This window comes from Schistocerca piceifrons, chromosome 8 (assembly GCF_021461385.2).
Source record: "Schistocerca piceifrons isolate TAMUIC-IGC-003096 chromosome 8, iqSchPice1.1, whole genome shotgun sequence".
Classification (NCBI taxonomy): Eukaryota; Metazoa; Arthropoda; class Insecta; order Orthoptera; family Acrididae; genus Schistocerca; species Schistocerca piceifrons.
This window is the reverse complement of record NC_060145.1, coordinates 415,931,249-415,957,676: the sequence shown is the minus strand read 5'-3', so window position 1 is coordinate 415,957,676 and position 26,428 is coordinate 415,931,249. Positions and strand designations below refer to the sequence as shown.

General features: G+C 40.3%; 1 protein-coding gene across 4 annotated transcripts in view; it reads right to left on the bottom strand.

Annotated features, from left to right (window-relative positions):
* LOC124711854 (anoctamin-1-like) overlaps positions 1-22,360 on the bottom strand; it is a 138,858-nt gene extending 116,498 nt beyond the window's left edge. For 2 of the 4 annotated variants that reach the window (XR_007005535.1, XM_047242081.1), the window contains exons 1-4: positions 21,959-22,360; positions 16,495-16,627; positions 15,445-15,566; positions 11,352-11,423 (exon numbers count right to left, since the gene is read on the bottom strand). Coding sequence is in view for 3 of the 4 variants with exons in the window: in XM_047242081.1 (XP_047098037.1) it covers positions 11,352-11,423; positions 15,445-15,566; positions 16,495-16,627; positions 21,959-22,162 (531 nt within the window). In the remaining variant the exon portion in view is untranslated. Of the gene's footprint in view, positions 1-11,057; positions 11,104-11,351; positions 11,424-15,444; positions 15,567-16,494; positions 16,628-21,958 lie in introns of those variants that run through there. The other 2 variants (XM_047242082.1, XM_047242083.1) reach the window with 2 other exon arrangements.
* Positions 22,361-26,428: the final 4,068 nt, after the last annotated feature.

Sequence of the window (26,428 nt, the reverse complement as noted above, 5' to 3'; positions counted from 1 at the left end):
TAATTAAAGTGCTATTAAAATACATATGTACCATATGTAAAAGCAGCATTTGGTGAACATATGTTTATGCATTGTCAAACTGTTGTAAAACCAAAAATCTGGGAATTATATAGGTACACCTAAGTGTACTTTCATTTCCCAACTCTCTGCAGTAGATGCAACTGTCCTCTACATGACAATCCTTACTTCTGAAAACCATAAAATATGACCAAATCAAACAATGGAATATCCAGTATGGAATAATGAGAATACAACAAATAGGACAGTTTACTACTTGTAGCCACTACGTAGTTCCATTATATTAATGATTGAGTCGTTCATATTCTTAATGTTTCAACTTTATTCTTAGGCAAAGCCAGACATTAACATGGAACCTCAAAGACAAAACAAACAAAAAGCAAAGAGTAAATGATTGTGTGCACACTAGAGTCTTTGCCGCTTCCCCTGTACTGTGCACATGCAACTATTCGTCTGCGTGCTCCCACACAGGCCCCTCCCTGAAGAGCTGAGCGCCAGGAATGTGCGGAAACTTGTACTGGACCCTTCGCCCGGCTCTTGTGCGAATTTCTGTCTGTACTTCCTCCATCGGCGTATCCTCTCACGGCTTCATCTGGCTCGCTGTCCTACCATCCGTTCCACCCTGCAGGGGACCCTCGTCTTGCTGCAGGCCCGCCTCCTCTTCTTGTCTTACATCTTCTAGCAGTAAGTGAGCTGGCTTCACCCGGTCTATTGACACAGTAACACTCTTATCGCAAACTAGGATAGTCATGGCCTGGTCCGTACGGTGTAGTACTTTAGAAGGTCCCGTGTATGGCGGCTGCAATGGAGTTCTGACTGCGTCGGTTGGCAACATTACATGCGAGTATTTGCTCAATTCTCAATTTACAAATGGTGGCCTAATGCCATGCCGTGTCACTGGTTGTGGCCTAAGCTCGGCCAGTTGAGCCCTTACTCTCATTAACAAGTACGGTAGGTTCGTCTCACTTGTACTCTTCTGAAAAAACTCTCCACGTAGGTGTAAGGTTTTGCCGCATACTAATTCCGCTATAGATGCTCCAAGGTCCGGTTTGAAAACAGTGCGTAAGCCTAATAACACCAGTGGCAAAGCTGCTGACCAATTCTCGCCATGGCACATTAACATTGCTTTCTGGATGATAACTTGTGGTACGGTGACGGCGGAAACCGCACATGTTTGCCAGCTCCAGGAACAAGGAGGATTCGAACTGACGTCCTTGGTCCGTCGTGACATGCACCGGACATCCGAACCGTGCTATCCACGTTGTCAAGAATGCCCAACTGACAGTCTCTGCTGATATGTCTGAAATGGGGATTGCTTCTGCCCACCTCGTAAATCTGTCAATTGCTGTCAATAGATACCAATAGCCTTCAGATATTGGCAGCGGTCCAACAATATTCAGATGCACATGTTCTAAACGACCTGGCCTGTCAACTTTACCCTCTGGCTTCTTCACATGGCATCCCACTTTACATCGCTGACAATCCAGACACGTCTGCACCCACTTCCGACAGTCTCTCTTAATTCCTGACCACACAAAACGCTCTGTCATTAATTTTACACTCGCTCTGGGTCCCGGAAGAGCCAAACCATGTAACCCTTCGAATACTTCCCGGCCCAAACTCTCCGACACAAAAGGTCTAGGCCGTCCCTGTGAGGTATCGCACCATAACTGTATTGTCTCACCTTCCGGACACAATTTTTTTAACTTCAACCTGGTGGGCATGCTCTGCCGAAAAACTTGCAGTTGTGCATCATCCTTCTGCTCTCTCGCCATTGTAGCATAGTTCACTGAATACTTTACTGCCACTATATTCTCTGCCCCGTTAATATGTCGTAAATCAGTAGTGAACTGGCTTATATATTCCAGTTGCCTGAATTGTTTAGGTGACAAAGTATCCGTACGTTTGCAGAATGCGAAAGTGAGCGGTTTGTGACCTGTAAACAATGTAAATGGTCTGGCTTCCAAGTAACTTATGGCTTCATAAGCAGCCAGCAGCTCTCTATCATACGCACTCCAATTCCGCTGTGGGTCTGTGAGTTTCTTGGAGGAGAATCCTAAAGGCTGCCAGTGACCAGCAGTCCTCTGATGCAACGCTGCCCCAATCGCCACCTGACTTGGGTTAACAACAATAGCTAGCTTCGCATCTTTCTCTGGATGAGCTAGTAAAACTGCTTGCTTTAGGTTTTCCTTGATCCGCTCGAAAGCGCACTGCATGCTTGCTGTCCATTGTAGCTTCTGATTTTTCCCGGTGTTCGTGCCCACCAAAGCCTCCGTGAGTGGTGCTTGTAAGGCATCCTGGCAGATGTCTGTGGTAAAAATTTAAAACACCTAGGAACCTCCGCAACTGTTGCAAATCTAACGGACGAGGCATCTGCTGTATAACCTCGACCTTCCCTCCAAAGGACGGATGCCAGCTGCTGAGACTGCGTGACCCAGGTAAGTCACCCGATCTTTATGCCAACTGCATTTGGTGTCATTTACCACTACACGTACGTAGCCTCTCGAAAACTGTCCTGAAGTGGTCTTTGTGGAGGGCTGCTGTCGCTGAGAAGACCAGTATATCGTCTATTTACGAAAGTGAAATCTAGCCCTCGCAGCACCACATCGATGAAATGTTGCCATGTCCGTGCAGCATTTTTTAAACCAAATGGCATGCGTAAAAACTCGAAAAGACCGAAATGTGTAGTGACTGTTGTCTTCGGTATGTCACTGTCGGCCACCGGTATTTAGTGGTATGCTTTTTTACAGTCGACTACTCTGAAACATTCAGCTCCAGCCAATTTATTTGTAAAGTCGCGAATGTTGGGAACCGGATACCGATCAGGTATCGTACGGGCATTCAACAACCTATAATCACCACAAGGTCTCCAACTTCCGTCTTTCTTCCACACTAAATGTAAAGGCGAGGCCCATGCACTATCAGACCTTCATATCACTCCCATTTCCAATATCTCTTCGAACTCCGCTTTTGTGTCTGCAAATCTGTCTGGGGCCAACCTTCTCGGTCTGAGGGAGACTGGAGGCCCGGGCACGGTGTTTACGTGGTGATCTGTATGATGGGCCACCATGGCTATCGGCTGCGCTGACGGTTCTCTAAGTCGGCATACTTCTGTCACTCCAACAGAACCGTATACCTTCTCTGTGATTATAGCTACATGACCATGCACCACTTCTTTGCCCCTTCTAAGCTGCGATAACCAAATTTCCACCGCAATACCAAATGCATATAGAAAATCTGCTCCTAATATGCACTCTGCCACATCTGCAATGACAAAGGTCCAATGACAAATAATACTAGGTCCTAAATTCACTTCTTTGACACAACTGCCATACGTCATTATGGGCTGTTTATTTGCAGCCTTGAGGCAAAGTGATGTGCTGTCACTGAGGGAAGTACATTTCCCCTTGGGCCACGTGCTGACATCAGATCCCATGTCTATCAAATAATAACACGAAGCTGTCACATCCCGAACATAAAGTTGCCGAGATACCGTTAATAAAGAAGCATCTGTACTTACAGTCTCCATGTTATTTACGCGGCAAGAATGACTGCACAGTAGAATGCACTTTGAGGTTTGCTCCCCAAATCGTTGATGATACCAACACAACTGCTCCTTCCCAGCATCTCCGCTGTCCTTATGTGTCGGCAGGACCTCTGAACTGGTAGCTCTCAATGCTTCCATCTGCCTCTGCAGCCCGTCTAGCTGCTCCTTTAGTTGTGTACCAGTAACAGCGCGCCGCTGCTTATTAATCACTTCCACTTTGTATTCTTCCGTTGTTGCCTCCACCTATGCTATACTGAGAGAATTTGTTGGTTCAACTGTCACATGAACCCTGTCGGCGAGTTGGAGTAGTGCTTGTATATTGTATCCGTCATTCGCTGCCACAGCTGCTCTTACTGCTGACGGAAGCTGTGCTGCCCAAACGGAATGAAGTGTAGTGTTCGAAAATTCATTTTCCGTCACGATTCCACGCAAATGCCTCCAATATTCGGAGGGAGTTTTGTCACCTCTACGTTCACCTCGCAACACCTGGTAGATTCTTTGATCTAGCGGTTTAGTAAGCTGGCTTATTAAAAAGCCCTTCATTGTTGTATTACTGCTGCGTTTCTGGTGGCCGTCTAATTATCTCTTCAACCAGTATCACTGTCCTGGATTCCAGACTGTTTGCCGCTATCATGAACTGTTCCCGGTCGTCAGTTACCCGATTATGTATGAATGCCAGTTCTAACATGGAGAACCAAAGTTCCTGTTTATCGGCCAGGAACGGCGGCGGGCATACTTTCATACATTGTCCCAGCAAATCCTCCTCTCGTATGTGTGTTCTGGCCGCAGATTTTGTCCTGGTAATATCACTGTCCCACTCCACTGAATCCATTCCGTGGTGTCTAACGTAGTTCCATAACTCCCGAACCTGACCGCGCAGCGTACCCTGCCGGTGTACTGATCGTGCTGTAGAGCTTCTGCCGTCTGGCGTATGTTCTAGTGTACCTTCGTTGTCCTTCTCCTCTGCCTCTTGCCGTACGTGTTCTTTTGACTTTGGGGTCACCACTTCGTAGCCACTACGTAGCTCCATTATATTCATGACTGATTCGTTCCTATTCTTAATGTTCAACTATATTCTCAAGCAAAGCCACACATTAACATGGATCCTCTAAGACAAAACAAAGAAAAAGCAAAGAGTAAATGATCGTGTGCACACTAGAGTCTTTGCCGCTGCCCCTGTACTGTGCACACGCAACTATTCATCTGCATGCTCCCACATACTCATCACACAGAGGAAATGCTGGGTCGCAGTCCCTTACCATCTCCGACACTCCCCCCCATCTGGCCAGCAAGAAGCACTCCCCTCATGGCTCAGTACCACCCAGGACTGCACTAAGAAAATCACATTCTCTGCTAGAGCTTTGACTATGTCTCGTAAAGCCTGAAATGAGGAATATCCTACCTACCATTCTTATCCCCCTCATACAGTGGCATTCCACTGCTCACTGAACCTATGCAGTATCCCTGTCCATCTCTTCACCACCCTGCTCCCAACCCCTTGTCTCATGGCTCATATCCCTGCAGCAGACCTAGATGCAAGACCTGTCCCAAACATCCTCCCAACACAACCTACTCCAGTCCAGTCATAGGCATCATCTATATCATTAAAGGCAAGGTTACCTGTGAAAGCAGTGATGTGATCTACTAACTAAACTGCAATCATTGTGCTGCTTTCCATGTGGGCAAAACAACAAGCATGCTTGAAAAGTCTCTGAGAAACTGTGGCCAAGAGACAGCTGTGTCACCCAGTTGCTGAACATGCTGCCCAAAACAAAGCCCTTCAATGATTGATTCACAGCCTGTGCCATCTGGATCCTTCCTACCAACACTAATTTTTCTGAATTGTGCACGTGGGAACTCTTGCTGGAATATATCCTTCATTCTCGTAACCATCATGGCCTTCAACCTTTGCTAGTCCCTCTCCTTCACCCACCTATGTGTTCTCACTCCATCACCAACTAATCTTTTCCCCCTCCTCTACTTGCTTCCTTTCCTATTACCTCCCTCCCTCCACACCTAAACCTCCCAACTGCACCTAGCAGCCCTACCCTGTCCCCAGTACGTCCGTGCGTGTACAATTCAGTCTCAGTGGCCAAAGACGGTGGTAATGTGTGTGCGAGTTGTGCTTGTGTGTTTGTTTTCTACTTAAAAATGAGGTCTTTTGGTCGAAAACTTAAATGTGTAGCAGGCTTTTAGTTGGGCCTGTCTGTGACTCAACGTCTCCCCTGTATGGTGAGTAGCAACCTATCCTTTTCATAACAATCATTATAAAATATGACAAGTTGCACCATGGTTCATGAAACTGTAGGTCCCTCTATAACTGCTGAGTAAGTCAGTTCACAGACAGAGCAAGGCAACAGCATACCACTTCCAACAGGACCATACCTAGTAAAGCACTATGGTCATCAAAACAATCTTCAGACTGTCAACTGCTTTACTTTTTAAAATGTTACAAATATAACAATAATATTTCAATCAGTTATTTGTAAAAAAAATAAAACTGGAGTACCGGTTGATAAACCAATAAAACCACATTTAAGAATACAGTATATAATTTTTACAATAATAGAATGAAAGGACCAATCTTTATAGTACAAATTTCCAACAGCTGATGTTGCTGCACTTCTGGCTGCTAAATGGTTATGCTACTGCTCATAAGCTTAGAAGAGATGATACAGACTGGACAACAAAGGCAGCATTCTTTTGCAGCTTAGCACTCTTCTTCTGACTGTATGCAATTACGCTAGCTGGGCAGCCAATAGCAAGTGGCACTGCAGCCCAGATGGCACTTAGGCAGGTCCCATCATCATGTCATGTGGATGCAATGACTCCCTCAACTGAATAAATTGTAATAAATAATAAATATATCTAAAAACAAAGATGATGTAACTTACCAAACGAAAGCGTTGGTATGTTGATAGACACACAAATAAACACAAACACACACACAAAATTCAAGCTTTCACAACCCACGGTTGCTTCATCAGGAAAGAGGGAAGGAGAGGGAAAGACGAAAGGATGTGGGTTTTAAGGGAGAGGGTAAGGAGTCATTCCAATCCCAGGAGCGGAAAGACTTACCTTAGGGGGAAAAAAGGACAGGTATACACTTGCGCGCGCGCGCACACACACACACACACACACACACACACACACACACACACACAAGCAGACATTTGTAAAGGCAAAGAGTTTGGGCAGAGATGACATCTCTGCCCAAACTCTCCGCCTTTACAAATGTCTGCTTGTGTCTGTATATATATACATTGTGTGTGTGTGTGTGTGTGTGTGTGTGTGTGTGTGTGTGTGTGTGTGCGCACGAGCGAGTGTATACCTGTCCTTTTTTCCCTCTAAGGTAAGTCTTTCCGCTCCCGGGATTGGAATGACTCCTTACCCTCTCCCTTAAAACCCACATCCTTTCGTCTTTCCCTCTTTCCTGATGAAGCAACCGTGGGTTGTGAAAGCTTGAATTTTGTGTGTGTGTGTGTGTTTGTGCTTATTTGTGTGCCTATCAACATACCAACGCTTTCGTTAGGTAAGTTACATCATCTTGGTTTTAGATATATTTTTCCCACGTGGAATGTTTCCCTCTATTATATTCATATCATCAATTTGCACGTAATAAATAATACAATACACATCTGCTGCAAACTCATTCTGCTCAGTGAGGAGTTTGTCTGGTTCATGTCGTTCTGTTATAAAACTTCTAAAATGTCTAACCATTTACTTATTCCAGATTTATGTAAAATATGTAGATGTTAGTCACTGTTACCAGCATTATGTCCCTCCTTTTGCATGTGCAGGTCTAATGCTGTCTTATTGTAGAGGGGTGCTCTTTAAATCACGCGGCTCACAAGCAGACCTAATAAAAATACTGTTATTTGTTTTAAGGCTTTCATATAAATTTGTAGCATCTGAAGATGGCCATCATGGCCAAAGCTGGTTATCTACAGCTACATCTAGGGTTTCTTCCTGTTCCATTCATGTATGCAGTAGGGGAAGAATGACTGTCTCAGTGTCACTGTGTGTGAAATAATTATTCTAATCTTATCCCCACGATGCCTATGTTAGCAATATGTAGGAGTTGTAGTATATTTCTAGAGCTATCAACTAAAGCCAGTTCATGAAACTTTGTTAATAGCCTTTCTCAGGATAGTTTGCGTCTATCTTCAAGTGTCAGCCCCTTCAGTATCCCTGTGACACTCTCCCACGAATTAAACAAACCTGTGATCATTTGTGCTGCCCTTCTCTGTATATACTCAATATCCCCTGTTAGTCCTATCTGGTATGGGTCCCACACACTTGAGAAATATTCTAGAACCGATTTCATGAGTGATTTGTAAGTAATCTCCTTTGGAGACTGATTGCACTTCCCTAGTATTCTACCAATAAACTGAAATTACCACCTTCTGTACCCGTGAGTGAGCCTATGTGATCATTCCATTTCATATCCCTAGAAAATGTTACACCCTGGTACGAGTTGGCTGATTACAACATTGATTCACTGATATTATAGACATAATATACTGCATTTGTTCATTTTGTGAAGTGCAGAATTTTACATTTCCAAACATTTAAAGCGAGTTGTCAACCTCTGCGCCCCTTCGAAATCTTATCAAGTTCTGACAATATTTATGCAGCTTCTTTCAGACAGTACTTCATTATAGATAACTGAACCATCTGCAAAATGCCTGAGGTTACTGTTAATACTGTCTGCAAGTTTATTAATGTAAATCATGAACAACAAGACTCTCAAACCCCTCTCCAGGCCACACATGAAGTTACTGTGTGATGTTGATTCTCCATCAAAGATAACATGAAGGGTCCTCTCTACCATGAAGTCCTCAATCTAGTCATAAATATCACTGCATACCCCATATGATCGTGCTTTTGACAATAAGCGTAGGTGTAGTACTGAGTAAAATGCTTTTTGGAAATAAAAAAATACTGCATCTACCTGTCCGCCTTGGTCTAAAGCTTCCAGCATGCTATGTCACACAAGTGAGAGTTGGGTTTCACTTGATCAATGTTTCTGGAATCCATACTGGTTGGCATTAAACAGATCACACTGTCCAAGAAACCTCATTACATTTGAGCTCAGAATACGTTCTAAGATTCTACAACAAATTGATGTCAAGGATATTAAATGGTAGTTTTGTGAATCACTTCTACTACCCTTCTTGGACATAGGTGTGATCTGTTCTTTTTTCCAAGAACTGGGCATGGTTTTTTGTTTGAGGGATCTATGATAAATTATAGTTAGAAGAAGGACTCACTCAGCCACAAATTCAGTATAAACTCTGACAGTAATTCCATAGGGCCCTGGATGTTTGTTCAGTTTTAACAATTTTAGCTGTTTGTCAACACCACTAACACTAACATTATTTCATTCATCTTTTCAGTGGTATGAGAATAAAATTGGGGAACTTCTCCTGGATTGTCCTTTGTAAAGAAACACTTAAAAATGGAGTTCAGCATTTCAGCTTTTGCTTTCCTACCCTCAATTTCAGTTCCTGTCTCGTTCGCTAGGGACTGGATGATTGTGCCATAAAACTGACTGTGTTGAAAAACAAATAAGGCTTTATAAAAAGTCAATTAATGCTTCCTTAGCTAAATGTCATTTTTTCTCGAAAGCTATATTTTTCCTCCACGTCCACGTAAAGAACGATTTTACTCTGTAATTTCCACTCTAAGTGATTCTGCTGTAAGCCACATACCAACGCATTTTGAGAATATCAATACCACAGGGGTTTCCTTTCTTTTCTGACACTTCAGTCTTCCACCTCACGAGAGGAATCTAATATTACACATTTCTACCAGACTTCTGACAGGGGGTTATGTTACTTTGGATACTTTCATTATGGCATATATTTTTACAAGTTACATACTAGTTTAAGGCAGGAAACTGTGAATTCCGTTAAAAAGATATATCTCCTGACGCACTCCCCATGCAAAATGAGCATTAGCAGTTTATGACTATACATCCTTGTTAGTATTACAAGTAATTATGCACATATCATAATCATTATGCTTGCTGAATATCCAGTTTGGCTACCATAAGTTGTCTAAAATGAATAAAAGTTAGTTGCTAGTATTGTGAACAGCCCATATACAGGGGATAGGCAAAATAACGTGAACACCCGTACTTACTTGGGAATGGTTATTAATAAGGGGTTGGAACCACATTTGCCCATAATACAGCTGCGATTCTTCTGGGAATACCGGCAGATAATGATCTATAGTCCCCAGTGGAATATTATGCCACTCTTCGATCACAATCTCTTCTAATTCCTGTAGTGACGAGGGAGGCAGAAATCTGCTCCGGAGTCTGTGCTCCAATACCGTCCACAAGGATTCAATGGTGTTCAAGTCCGGGGACTGTGCTGGCAGGGAAGACACTGCAGTTCAGTTGCATGCTCCTCATACCCCAATTGTAGTGTCCTAGTTGTGTGAATGGGGGCATTATCGTCCTGAAATATGGCATCATTGCTAGGGAACAACATTTGAATCATGGAGTGCACCTGATCACCTAAAAAGTTCACATAATCATTGGCTGTAATACAGCCTTTGAGAATAATGCTGGTACTAACAGAATACCACGAATGGCTGCCTGTAACATCAAACTTCCACTTCCATGCTTAACTATTGGAATCAAGCAATCAGAATTGCAGGCTTCCTTTGGTTTCCTCCAGACATAAACCCTGCCAGACATTGGAAATAATGAAAATGTTGACTTGTCGGACCACATGATGTGTTTCAACTGATCAGCTGCCCAGGATTTATGCTCCTGGCCCAATTTTTTACACTTCTTTGCATTGGTTGTTGTCACTAATGGTTTCAGTATAGCAGCTTGTCCATGAATATTCGCTTTATGGAGTTCTTGACAGACAGTGTCGATTGGTATGTGGTCTCAAAGATGGCTGCTGAGCACTGCAGTCACTTTAGGTGTTGTAGTTTTGTGATGTTTTGACACAATTCATGCTAGTGTACTACGATCTGTCATTCAGTTCTGCTTTGTGCCCACCATTACATTTACACGATGATGTCTTTCCATATTTTGTGTAGGCTGTCATGACTGTTAAAACCGTCGCTCTTGAAACATTCAATAAGTTAGCCATCTTGATTACTGATGGTCCAGCTAATTGGGCCCCTACAATCTGCCCTCTTTGGAATTCTTTTTGGTCTTTCATTGCATGTTGACCTCGGCCTCTGAATGCAAATATGAAGTGTGCACTACTTGTAAACAACCTGCATGGATGCCTTGTCCATACTAAATATGAACAGTCTGTGCGAAATGTGCCTTACCTGTGTTGTTGACCGTCAAACACAACCATACCATTACTAGCACTTTTCACATTATTTTGCCTATTCCCTGTGTGATATATTAAAATGCTGGTATGTATCATATATGATGTATGCAACACTTGCTCCCTCCAAAAATACTAATTATTAACAACAAAATCTCTAACAACATAACAGATGCATGCCTACTTACTAGCATTTACCCTTTCAACCCCTTGCCCTTCTCAAAATTCAATTTCATGGCCAGTGCTGCAGCCATAAACAGTTGTTCTGCTCCTTTACAAACTATTCATCATGCAAAATAAAATAATTTGAGTAAGAATGCAAGCCAATCTGTTTTGACACAAACATGACCATTTACGAATATGCAGACTCCTACCTAAAAAATGTAAAAAAGTTATATCACGGGACAATATTAGTGTTGTACACCTTTATTAGTGGCAACATAAGAACACTCAAACATATAAATAAAATGTCTGATCTGTACCTTTTGTGACAGGAAAAATGTTGCATGCAACAAGGGATTCATTCTAACGATCTTGAGGACCTGGCATAGATCCTACATACAACAAAAAAGAAAGAAAGTTAGGTACACAGAAGAATCTAATTACTATATGGAACAAGCAACTTCACATACACAGGAATAATAATTAAACAACAGCCTGCAAATAAACATTTTGGTTGCATGACGTCTACAAAGTTGATCAATGAATACTAATAAAGCAATGTGGGTCACACTATCATATTTAAAGAAAGTCAAATTTATGTGCCACCAAGAGTTTGTGAGATAACAATGCTGTTTATGTGGCTAATGCATGTGTCAAACAGAGGGACTAATTAACTATTCATATGGACTTCACGATACTACTGTCTAAAATTATAAAGTCCAGACATAAATACAACTGATGTTTATAAGCAGTTGTTTCCAATATGCTATAAATAAAAGAAAAATGCAGTTCATAGATACCACTAAACAGCAATGAAATAATTACTAATAGATGCCACTTTGACATTTAACTTTTGCTAGCTCAATGTGCTGAACAGCCACATAATATCCAACGCACAAACGCACGTAGGCTAAGACCTCTCAAGCTAATGTTCTCTCACAAACTAGCTACGATTACCAGTTATAATGAGTCCCACAACAGTGCCATAGCAGTGGGGAATCTGAATAATGACAGCATATTAGCATTGCTTAATCATATAAAAGCTTTTTACTTTTGAAACAGGTTTTTTTTAAAATATTTTTTATGTTGGTGATACAGTGCGACAGATAACGTGTAGGCTGCTGCAATAATTTTGCAGCCTGATGATCATCATTTCGAGCAAAACTGGTAGCAATAAGGATTTATTTTACCAGCAGATCTTGGTGGTACAGAAATACGATTTTCTTTAAATATTTACGAGTTATTGGGCAGCATCTACACAAAATATATGACATTTTAAGTCTGGATATAGCTAAAAAAAAAAAAAAAAAAAAAAAAAAAAAAAATTACCACAGGCTTAATTCCACATAATTATCATCAAATGAAGACAGACTTTAACACATCCAAAACATAAGACCCTCATGCAAAGCAAAATAGATATACAAATAATAAGGAAGGCAACTTATACTTGCTGCTGTTCACTCTTTGACCTAGACAATTGATCATTCAGTGATGGAACATATTATTTCCTCTTGTTCTTTCACTGAGAAGAGAGCATACATCCATTGTGTTTTCAATGTATTTTAAGTAAGCAGTGGTATGCCAGCATGTTAAGCTTAATTCAATAAACATACTGGGTAGTGTGGAAAAGCCCTGAGATAACATACCAATAACAAAAAGAAAACCCACAGTGTCAAGACGAGTCACATCAAACTCTGGAATGAGAGGTCTACTACTTGATTCAATTGTGAAACCCATTCAGATTTTGAGCCTTGTGGCACATGTTTTTACTTTCTGACAATTGCAGCTAGCCTTATGCCTGTTCTGCAACACATCACTCTCACTAACAGAACACATTTGAGATACCTTGCTGGATAAATGGCCCCTCTAGACTATTTCAAGTATTACAGTGTTTCACTACACTGATGCTTAAAATGGCAGGTTTGAGGCCAATCAGAATGCTGGCGTTCTTGTCTATCTCTATAACCATTTACTAAATTAAAGTTTGTTCCTTGGTGCACCATTTTGTGATATTTCAGATAACATAAATTAAATGTGAATATTACACTGCATCCCTTCCTCATATCAATGGCAAAAAAACCTTCTGTGGCAGTGCAAGATGATACCATTGCCTAATTTGGGCACTGACAGGACGCTCATGATTTCTACAGTGCTCTGTAACTCATCAGATGTTTCTTTAATGAATAATGATAATGATGATGATTATGATAATAATAATGACCCCTCCCAGGGGACGCCGTGTTGTTGAAGGCATCTTAAATGCCAGGTGGGAAGGCTTGTGTGTTCTGTCGAAGTCATGAGCTGTACCGGCAGTAGCAAAGCTACTGGCAGGGTCACCCAGGTTGAAGTGGTCTTGATGGAGTGGTCACATAAAGTGGGTCCCACAACACAGGGCAGGGAAAGCTCGAAAGAAATAGTGAAGCCAACTTCCCTAAAGGAGTAAATCCAATACAAATCCTGGCCCTGCAAGTTGGGGGTTGGGCAAGGGCCTAACAATCCCTTCCTTTTAAAAAATGTTTAAAAACTTCAAAGGAAAGAAGCTGGACTGATATATGAACAATGACAAAGCACTGTAGCACTGTTAAAGGGAAGGTAAAGGCAAATGAAAAATGATGTGTTCACAGGAACCTGGAATGTTAGATCATTATACAGGATGGAGTGGATGAGGGGAGGACCTGAGGTCACTGCTAGAACAGCTCAATAAAACCAAGGCAGGCAGAGTTGCACTCTGGGAAATATGAGGGAATGGACACTGAGTGCTTTATATGGGAAGCTAGATAATTTTCCACCATGCTCCAGAGAGCAACCATGAATTTGTCATAGGGTTCACAGCAAGACAAAAATTTAAACATATAGTGGGTGGATTTACTGGCATAACATCTACAATCTCACAAATGAGATTGAAGACCTGATATGCAAACTATTCATTTATCAATGCACATGCACCTGCAGAAGTAGCAGCTGACCAGGATAAAGACACCTTCTATGAGAACCTCGAGGCAGCCTATGACCGAGGCCTTGGGCATGATGTTAAAATAATTATTGGAGACCTCAAAGCACAGAGTGGAAAAGAAGATTATTACCATCCAGCAATAGGAAAGCATAGCCTCCATGAATACACAAATGATAAAGAAAACACAGAGTTGTTCAGTTTGCAATATCACTATAGGCAGCAGCACTATGTTCCCACACAAATGGATCCACAAAGCAACATGGTGCAGCCCTGATCAGCATACCTTAAAAAAAAACTAATGCAAGGAAAGTGAAAGGAACATCTCAAAAAAAGTATATGGCATCAAAGCTACAAAATTAAGAGATTGCTAAAATGTACTCTGAGAAGGTTATTGAGAATCTTGCACTATACACTCCTGGTGTAAGTGATACTTTGGATCAGGAATAGAGTGAGTGCAGGAATGCAGTCATTAAGGCAGCAGAAGAGCTGCTATGGAAAGAGGGAAAACAACCATGGAATTCCTGGTTTGATGAAGATTGTACCTGAGCAAGTTCCGAGAAAAACTTGGCTCACAGGAAAATGCTTGAGAAATCATATACAAGTTTAGCGATAAGAAATTATCAGGATAAAAGGAAAAGAAGAGATGACACTTCATCGGAAGAATAAATGGGAATGGGAAAGGAAGCAGGTTGAAGAATTGGAGGCAATTGGAAAAACAAATGTCAGAAATCTACCTGAAAATTAATAGTGAAAGAAGAACATTAAAGCCACATATTAATATATGTAAAAGTAAAAGTGGGGAATTACTAACTGATGGGATAGTTGCCACTAGAGTAATGTGCTCAAGCTATCTGACCCATTAGTTCTTTATTACTCTAGTTATGTTTCCTCTGTCAACATGAAGTGTGCTGCTTGCAACTGATAGTTCAGCAAGCTTGAGTTCTAGCTTTCTGATGGGTGGCCTCTTCAAAGAACTAATCTAAAAATTTGAATGGGTATGGCATGCCTCCCAGTCTCTGTGCTAAGGCACAGTGCTCCATTAGCCAAGCAAGTTGCCCTTGGGCATAATTATCTACATGTGAAAGAATGAGCAGTATCATTATTTTGTCTTTTCCGGTAAAATTCCGCAGCTTCAGAACTACTGCATTACAGAAAAAGTTTACCATTTATTATACATTTCCCACTTTTGATTCCAAGTCTATGAAGGAGGTACTGTACACATATTAATATAAAATTAGCCAAATATAAAACTCTTGAAAGGAGCAGATAAATTTAATCAAAGAGCATCAATTCATTAACACAATCTGCCATAGTCAGAGGTAATTTACATGCAAAAATGTTAGTAATCTGCTAAATGGATGTGACATTTTAGCCCAGTTTAGGTGAGATCAGAACACACAGCAGTATACAGAAGTGGGACAGGGTCTAAGAAGCTGTCACCTATCGTGTAAAGAAAATACCTCTTTCATTGGCATACGAAGCTTGAGAATCTCACCATACCGTCGCAGCACCTCCATTGGTGCATGGATCTTAATAAAAACCAATCCATTTGGTTCTGGCTTTTCATATTCAAGTTCAAGTCCTGTGTAAAAGTAACATGTTCAAATTAATACTAAAATGTAGACTTTCACGGGTGGAAATATCATGTCCGTTATTATTATCCGGGCTGTTATGCCGTGGTCGGTTGATGAATTCTGTGTCGATTCCCAACGTTTCGTCTCCGACTGCGGGAGACATCTTCAAGGGGGTCCATAGCTCGATGGAAGGTCCAACACACCCACTGGCTCACTACTGACTGTGACTTCCATCGAGCTACGGACCCCCTTGAAGATGTCTCCCGCAGTCGGAGACAAAACGTTGGGAATCGACACAGAATTCATCAATCGACCACGGCATAACAGCCCAGATAATTATAATGGACACGTTCAAATTAAATAATCTGCAGGATCCAAACCTAAATGAAATGGTAAGGCATGAAAAACTTTAATAGACACCTGATTACTCTGAAATGGATTAACTGATAGTGTTATCAAATACTGATATAGGATGCAAAACGCATACAATTTAAAATGTCACTTGTAATTTCTTGTAAACATTGTGTAGTTACTTATGGTAGAACATAACAGCATCTAAAAACAAGTATGCCTTATTTTTTAAAAGATATATTTGCCAATGACTGGAAAATATTTATTTTAGCTTGGGGAAAATTTTTGCTGCAATGTATGCTGGAACTGCAACAAACTCCATACAGCTGCCTTGAAACAGAACTGATTAACTTCTCATAGTGGGAATTTTGGTGCAGTTCCAACACACACTGCAACAAAAATTTTCCGCTAGCTAACATAAATCCTTTCTACAGTCAATGTTGAATGTGAAGTCCTTTAAAATGTTCTAAATGATTGTGATCCAAAAACATTAGAAGTTAACAATATGAGTTAATTTGTGTACATAATTGTCATATTTAGAAGCTGATCTTAGTAATATTAATGAAGATAAACTAGTTACAACACCTTCTTGAATTAGATTCTTTTCAAATATACGTCTCCTCTCACGAGATTCATGTGTTACTGCTTTTTCATTGTGCTCATCCCATACAATCACAAAGTCAATACTGCGTTTTTTATCCCTGAAGTAGAGTGATGCCTGAAACAAGAAAGTCAGCTGTTTTCATTGGAAATATATAAATTACAGAATATTTCTTCTGAAATATGATGAATAATGTCACTACATAGTATAGATGATGATAAAAAGAACACACCAACAAAACTGAGCATTTGACATCTACCAGAATAAATAGGAGTGAGAACCTTGGTTACTACAACACCTGTTTCTTTTTTTCCATGTAATGGTAATACAACATTAACAGAGACTTTTATCACAGAGTTCACATATGACAGATGGCCAAGTGTATGCCCTGCTCCAGCTACGAAGTGGCCGATGAAAATGAAATCATGGAGCTACATGGAGAGACATACTTGCACTGTGAAACATACATTTATATTTAACATCATAAAAAATTATTCTTCTTCAAGCCACTCTGTCCAAACTAAGGCTGCTTCAAATAAATATGGTACTCAGTTCTTTCATTCCTTAGTAATTATGCACATTTATTATGGTGCAAGGTTTCAAATATGATGCACCTTAATACAAAAAACTGAGGCCAATGGAAGTGTCTGATTACACCCGTCTGCTTTGACCCTTGACATAATGGCATTGTGTGTGACATCACTATGGTGAGGTGATCCTGAGTTGGTTGTGTTTCTAGATGTCATGTTGTATTTGAGGTGTATGTACTGAGTTTTGTTTTGGTTTTATCCTATAGTAATTGTGATATTTTTGTCTGTTGTATATTTATGGTAGGTCAGTTGTAGTCATGTAGTAAATATAGGGTACTTGGGTTTTTGAGTTGTTAGGGTTTTGGTTCCCCTTTTCAGGTGATGGTTTTTCAGTATTGATAGTTATGGTTGAGCTATATAGGTCAAGGGAAATGTTCTGTTCCTGTGGTTTTGGTATAACAGAATGTTGCAATTTACATTTTTTTAATACTATTTGTATTAGGATGGTGCAGTGGTTTTTTTTTTTTTTTTTTGTTGTTGTTTGTTTTGCTTGTCCCTGCTCTGCCCTGTGATTGTCTCATTGGTTTCATTTTATTTTTAGAGTGAGATGTTATTGTGACATTTTTATTTTTGTTCACACTTGCTGGTATGTGTATGTAGTGACGTCATTGTTGGTGTATTGTATACACTGGAACGAGCCGTTTACGCCATACTGATGATATCATGTGCCCCAACAGAGGTGTGGAATCAGGCAATTCAGTAACACCACAAATTGCATAATCTATCACTGATTCATTGATTTTCATTGTATCCCACAGGCCATTGGGTTGCTATATGAATGCAAGTTTTTCTCCAAACCAGATCTGGCTGATGCACATTTACTGATACAGCTCAATGAAGCTTGGCAAAACATAATGAAGAAAGTATGCGTGCCAGCCTTTATAGCAATGAGAGGCTGCCGTTTGATGTTGCTAGCTCACAAGAAATCCCTCAAAGATATTTAGCATGAGTTATTTGCTTTGTTCTGGTCTGTGCACACTGTCAGATTAACTGAAGCCTTCGATACCACTTCGCAGATTCACAGTCTCTCTCCCTCCTCCCCCTTTCAATCTAACCTAGACCTTGGGCAACACTACAGATCAGTTCGTTACCAGAAAAAATAATATAGATGCAAAAATATTGTCAGTATCCTGTTCTCCTTCTGTTTACACACATAAGACCCAAAATGCCACAGCACCATTATGTTACGGGACGAAGCAGACACCCAGTATTGGGTAAGCTGTTGGCTCAAATTACCTTCATGAGGCCACAGTAATGGGTAGAATCAATCAGGGCCACACTGTGTGTAGTAGCCACCAGAAAGATCCCGGGAGGCGCACATTGGCATGGCGCGTCACGGACGGTAGTTGCCGCAAGTAGAGTCCCGTCCACCAGAGGGCACGCGAGAATTCGGACGCGACCTCTGCCGGCATGACAACAACAACAACAACAACTCCGGCAGCACGGGCCGTGCCCAGTCAGTTAACATCGGGCATGCCTAGGACACAGTCCCGGTCTACGCTAAGTGAAGTGCGACGTAAACATGAACAGTGTTACTACACTGTGAATCTAAAACCATTAAACAAGGGTACCTAAATGCAATTTGTGAAAATGACTTTTTTCTAGGGTAATCTATATTCTTAGATCACAAAAGTCTTAAAAAAACTAAATGGCACTTTGATGCTTCTGACAATCAAACAAATCCATAGAACATAGGGGATCCTTTTACTACGAAGAATTCATCCCCCATGTGGCAGAAATCACACACTTGTTACAATATATTGAAAGGAAAGGATGTGTCCTTCGAGTGTAGGCCCAGAGCAGAAGGTGACATTGCTTGTAGAATACCAACAAGTAAATGGAGGTGCTTACTACATCGGGCATGTTCTGCTTCTGAGAAACTATTGCTTGCAACACGTTCTCAATACAGTTTTGGAGCAGCACTACTGAACAAAAAATGTGTATGTCAGCTCAGCCACCAAATGCATCACCTCAAAATGAGAAAATTTCCACTCCACAGTGAAACACATAGTCAATGCCACCAAACTAGTAGGTCCTACAGCACTATGTAGGGACGAAATTCATCATGACCTTGTGATGGGTGAGAGTTAATAAATAGCTGCTCACAGATGGAAAAGCACGTGTTACTACATGCATTATGCATAATAAAATGTGTGTGTGTGTACTATATGCCCTATTTATCAAAATAATCTGCATCCCCTAGGTCTATAATTCCATAAAAGGAAGGTTAAGCTCTAATGAATCATTGATATCAAGTTCATTAGAAATGGACCACATTGGGATAGGAAACCAAGTGTGCAGTTCCAAAGAAACTTTTCTGACATTTATCCCCTAGTAATTTAGGAAAATCATGCGAAACCTAAATCTCAAGGGCCAAATGGAGATTTGAAACACTGCCCTTCTGAATGCAAGCTCCATGTCTTGCCACTGTAACACCTCATTCAGACAAGATGTAAGCTTATGTATTCTGAACACCGATGCCTTGTTTAAGTGTGCTGAAATTTAATTTTGTTAAAAAGACAATTCATTCATTTTGTACCTCCACCTGTCAGACTAATTTTGCTGTTGTTCAACTGAGCATAGATGCTCAAGCAACCTTTTCATGTATTATTACTGTACAGAATCCCTGATTTATGGTAATATCGCTTGCACCTGAGCCATTCCCATGCTGCTCACTCATCTACAATTGCAGAGCTGTGTGTTTCACTCTAACAAGAGAAAGGTCATGTCATCAACTTTTGGGGTTAACTTGGTGACCCCCAATAGCAACATAGTTCACTGTGTAGTGGACATATATAGCCAACTGCATGAACAGAATCTGGCTTATCTTGCTGAAATTCCATTTTGGTGGCCTTGTTTTGTAGGCAACATTACATAGCAAATGGGCCCAACATGAGCAGTTGTCAATTATTGGGCAGTGTCAACAGAATTAGACAAAAAAATGAGAAATCAATGCACAACTAAAATGTGCATACATGCTACAAATAAAAAAGACATAGGACTTCTCAATTAAGGGGGCACACTATTAGCTGACCCTCTAGTCACTACATCAATCAGGGCCACACTGTGAATCTAAAAACATTAAAAATGGGTACCTAAATGCAACTTGTGCAAATGACTTTTTTCCTAGGGTAATGTATATTCTTAGTCCATAAAATATCTTAAAAATCTCAACAGCACTTTGAATTGAACCAGAGTAAAGAGCAAGTGCATGCATTAAGGGGGTCTCCAAGAGATGGAGTTAGGAAGTAGGAGGACGATATTCACATGTTGAAACACTGATTCAACCCATGATGCATGCCTGGATGGCTATGAGTAAAGGCATTGTCCTCAACAGGCAATGGTCAAGCTAAGAGTCTTCATCTCGTAAGCAAGTTTATAATATAATGAAGGTTCATAACCAGTTCTGTCACTTGGGCTTATCAGGCATACTGAGTACAGTAGAAACACAAGGAGAGGGTAGTACCTGTGCTGCTGTTGGAAGAAAGACTCACAAATTGTATGCACATATCATATCGTGATTTCGATGCCCTACATAGATGAAAAATCATCCAGTCACACTGCAGTTTCAATTCAATACTGAACTGTACATCCCCCTTTAACTGACTGTGAAGCAGATACAAATCATCCTTCAGGCGCATTCCTAATAAAACTCTGTGGTATTCAAATCAATCTTCTGATTTGCTGACCATTTCACTTTTTTGTTCCATATCATGTATAGGTTTATGGCAGATTAACTAAGTCTAGCATTTCTTCGTGCTGTGACCTAGAGTCTTTGCAAAATAATTCTTTTCTTGTAGAAACTTATCACATACACAATTTGCACCACAGAAGAAAACTGTCAACTAGGAGGCAGGAAACAGTGAAATATTATCTTTAATGACCACTCAGTGATGAGTTTATTGGAGACAGATCAAAAGTCGGGCTGGGGAATACATTCAGCCATGCCCTTCGAAAGGAACCAGTCCAGCATTCACTTCAAATGATTTTGGAAAATCCCAGAAAAATTAAATACGGATGAGCAGATGGAGATCTGAATCGCTGTCCTGAATGGGAGTCCAATGGCTTATCCCTGTGCCGCTTCGCTCAATAAAAGTTGGCAAGCTTTCTGAACAACATCAAAATGTCACTGCAGATGACTGAAAGTTTATTTCCAATGTTAGTCACAGCTGTCAACAGCCAACTTAACTTTCACATTTTCTTCCTCTGCATGCAGAACCCTATCTGGTATTTGTGTAATGTTAATCATTTGGCAGTTGTAACTTGATGTATAGGTCATGAAAATTATTAAGAAGGTAACCATGTTTTCATAATTATACACACATGAAGTTAATTTATAAAATTACAAGTCATCAGCAATATATCATAGCTATTAAACACTATTACTTGTGTTCCAATGAAGAGCTACAACCATTGTGACAATGATATAATGGAAGTGCTTAACATCAATTCAGGCTGGGCTGAAACAGAAAAAACAGTGGTGGCCTACTCGCACACCAAAATTGGGCGGCTATGATAAACAACAATGCTGGGAAATTCATATGATAATCCGTATATAACTACTCAACTTTGTGTTCACTTTGAGTTGTTCTTGTATTACGCCTACCTTTCAACTCAAGTATCGTAATGACAGTAGGACAAATTAATCACTTTAGTTATCAATGAACTGGGGCTAAAAATAAATTTGACGTAAATAATTGTTATTACTGTAATTTACTCTTCTGGTGTAACATGAAGGAATCGAAAAAAAGGGCTTGACCACAATAGGAAATATCCAAACAAACTCATGTGTACTTGTTTGAAAAGAATAGGAGTCGGGGACGCGAAGGATAGTGTAGAGATAAATAGTAAATAAAACCTTTGTTTGTGTATTCAGGAGTCCCGTTGTTTCAGTCTTACGCGCGTGCTGCTCATCCTCCGTTAGTGCGTCCACACCACAGTGAGTGTTTCTTCTTCCTTCTTCCGTAATGAGTTGTGCACTGCCTTCTGTCCTCACAGTCATTGGAAACTCTTCAGGCGTAAAATGCTCGCTCTTACGTCCTGACATTTTGATATGGGCCATGCTCACCCCACATTACAACGAATCACGAAGTATAATATGTATTAGTCAGCATACTGATATTCAAGAAACACCACACGAAGAATAAGACTAGTGGTTCATTAGGAACAGTCATGTCACTGCACTTTCACGTATCATGATTCTCAGTTAATTATAACAGTTTCAACCGGCTTCCCGTACGATACATTTCCCAACCCCCCCACGCCAGCACCCATCACCACTCTCACCCCCACAGTGTTTGCCAAAGCAGTTTGCTGACATAGATGTTACACACAGATAACGCAGCACAAGCCAGATCTGCGTTGCTTATCAAATACCTCCTGTAGTTCACGACTTGATTGATATACCTTCTTTTTAAATCTCTGCAGTGTCTACAGATTACTTAACAGAATAAATTTGTGAAATCAGATCATTGTTCCGTTGTTTTTCACGTTAAAAATTACGTATAGTGTTGATGCAATTAGTAATTGACATGGAATAAGTTCTAAAAGGCGCAAATAATAATTATAAAAAATTTAGCAGTTGAATTTAATATACTGATAACATTGCGCCGATGATGATTTAGCGTGGAATGAAGATCGGCCTACTTAAATACTAATCCGAAATCTTTTCTACCTTAATTGTATTGTTCTGTAAGTTCACTTTTGTTGTAAGATTTCGAGTTAACAGTCATATAATAGGAAGATCTACTAGACAAGTTTTATAGCACTGAATGACATGTTGCTTTCACCTATGTTTTTTTTCTTTTCCTTCCAGCCTTATAATCTGTCAATAAGTGTAAAAAAATAGTCACAGTTCCTCATATCCATTCTCCATTATGAGTCAAGTAAAGATTAACAAGAAGAAAACTTCTATGATTGTCCACTATCACCTAATGTTTCCTAAAGTGTATCTACCCATTTTTTTAAAGCTATCTACTCTTTTCGATGTGAGCTACAGGCTATTATCTGTTACAGAACTGCCTCATTTTAGGTAGTATGGGGTAAGTGTATAAGTGGGGGAAGTGTAAACTAGGTTTATATTTATTCTTCACCTAATGGTGCCATCTATTTGGAATGGACCGGGAGTCCTCCATTCGGGGAAGTTCGGCCGCCGAGGGCAACTACTTATTGCATTCGGCGCCACATTGGGCGACTTGCGCGTCTGAGATGGGGATGAAATGATGGCGAGGACAACACAACACCCAGTTCCTGAGCAGCGAAAATCCCTGCCCCAGCCGGGAATCGGACCCGCGCCCGTTGGCGTGGCATTCCACCGCGCTGACAAGTCAGCTAACGAGGGCAGACATCTATTTGGAGTTGCCCTGCTACAAGGTTGATAATTTCCAGCAAAGTTGGTACTGAGTTCAAAGTCTTACACAATCTGTAATAAGATGGCAGTAGGTCGTGACTGAAGAGATTGTTTTAATTCTTGGCTGCTTGACTGCGTAAGTAATTTTTGGATAAAGCCTTACTGTTTTTAAATGATCTTCAATGCTGTTACGTTATTTTGAATGTTTTTAATAACAGTTAGAGATTTTAGCTGTGGTGCACACTTGCCCCAGTCATTTACCACTTGGGGAAAGTGAGACCCATGGTTGCCGGGGAAGTGTGTACTGTAGTTTACACTTACCCCTGCTGATGTTGTTTTCTTTATCTGCAGCTTGTTTGCATCATGGTTAGGAATATCCAATAATGGCAGTTCTTATTCCAAAGAGACATTGGATGAAGCATTAAACAATAGCAGACGAGGGCCTCTTACAATTATAGGGCTTCTAAGCAATTTTGAAGTCCGAAAATCACTCCATATAGCCATCTATAAGGTAAGAGATGGGTTAAAGAAAAACTCTGAGGCGCAACACAGTAATTCCTGAAGAGCATGAGACAATGGACGCCTTGCTTAAAAATAATGGAAAAGTGGCCATTCGGCTGAAACTGAATGAGGTTATTAACATTGTGGCCGAGTATGTGGCAAAGAATGGTCTTGTAACTCATTTCAGGAATGGGATTCCAGGTGAGGATTGGTTCCTGGGATTTAAGAAGCACTACAATTCGTCTGTGAAGAAACTGCAAAGTGTGGAATATTCCTGGACGAAAATGACCGATCCATTTGCCATCAGTCACTACTTCGATTTGTTGTTAACATTCTTGGGTGAACTGCATCTTCATTCTAAGCCAGAGAATATATGACATCTCGACAAAACTAGTCTCTGTATGCATTCATCCAAAACTAAAGTTGTTGGACAAAAGAATGCACCTTCTAGTTGAACAACAAGTGGACCAGGAAAGGAGAACACTAACATCTTAGGAGCCTGCAATGCCACTGCAGGAAAAGCCTCTCCACTTATTATATTCAAGGGTAAATACGTTTGGGACCAATAGGTTGCCCCTAATGTATATCCTGGAACAGTTTGTGTTGCTAGTAACAATGGATAGATGCAGAGTGACATCTTCCTATCATATTTTAAAAATTCTGTTTTGCCAGCATTAGGCAAAACAGGCCTGTGCTTTTGATGTATTATGGCCGTAAATGCTATTTTGACAATAGATTAGTGGAAACACTTGTGGATGTCATCATTCTAAAACTCCCATCTTCTTCTGCCACTACATCTTTGCATCCTTAGTTACTTGAAGAACACTTGGGATGCAAAACTTATTCATTGGAAATGTAATCACCATGGAGTCAAAATTCCTGTGGGTGTGTCCTCACAACTCATGGGAGAAACCTGCTTAAATGTTCGGCCTGACATCATCAGTGGATTCAAGAAAGCTAGAATTAATCTTTTTCATAGGAATGAAGAGAAGGGCGACCAAAGGAGCTGAAGGTGTTCCCAGCAACAGAGAAACAGGCGCTGGCCCAAGTGAATGTGGAACACCTGTTCTCCAGTCACCTAATCAAACTGTGGCTGGTGGTGCTTCTTTTGGGGAGATTCTTCTTCAGGCAGTGAAGCAGATTCAGCGACAAAGGACCACATAAAATTGAGAAAAGGTAAAGGACCTTCACGTTTGTATAATACAAGACAGAAAACAACGACTTCAGGTACTCACAGAAGGGAATCCAACAAAAGAAGCTTCGAGACAAAAAAAAAAAAAAAGCTGTGACCAAAACTGAAACTAAGGCTTTTATGAAAGTAAGTTACAATTGGATACAAAAAGAAATGAAGCAGCATGAAAGTGGTACACTAAGGTAAAATGTTTACTAAAATGAATTATGAAGATAATTGATAGTGAACTTAAGCAGTTTAATACAGAAAACTTTCAAATTTTCGCAGATAAATAAGATCTAAAGAAGAATGATAGTCTTTTTGGAAGAAGTATGAAGATCATTACAATATATTACATGAACCACATTCTACAGATCTTCGAGAAGTGGATGTAGATTTTATTTATCTACAACATTACAGAACGACTTCTAGATCAAAAATGTCATGTGCATTCCTATATTATTCCATCCAGCAAGCATGTCATAAACGTATGATGAAGCTACACCACAATTAACATAAAATAAGAGTTAATAATGGTAGCCCAATGGGAATAAAGTTTTTGCTATGGAAAACAATTACTTAATAAGTCTTCCACCGTATGGTAGCATTTTACCTATCAAATATTCTGTTTCCTACACTTTGGGTATTCTAGTCTGATAGGGAATATGTTCTGACTCTTCATTTATTATAGATTTTCAATCCTGTAGAATCCGAGCATACATTTTCATTATATGGGAAGCACTGAATCGTATTTCGTATACTGTACGTGTCAGAAAGATTGTTCTCAAATAACTTTGTTATACAAGAATATTTGAATTTTGTAAACGATTAGAGAGGCGCGATTTATAAGTTGTAATCTTCCATACGATCGACACCAAGACTTTTGCACACATAGTACAAATCCCTCTAACATTTATTGTAGAGACTTTCAGTATCCAGGAAATGACTGGTTGGTTGATTTGGAGGGAGGGGACCAAACAGTGAGGTCTTCAGTCCCATCGAATGAGGGAAGGATGAGGAAGGAAGCTGGCCATGCCCTCTCAAAAGAATCATCCTGGCATTTGCCCAAAGAACAAAACCATATTTAACAACAGATTGCGACTAGCTATGAGAAACTATTTTCTATGTGTTGATGACAATACAATTTATACTAATGTGTCTAACAGTTCTTATCAGTGATTTCAGTATCAATGAAATGACATTTGAAACTCCCAAAAGTACAAAATCATATCTAATAATACGAGGGTTGGAATTTTAATAGTGGTAATTATTTATTTACAGCTCTTACAAAATAGATACGTGTTTCA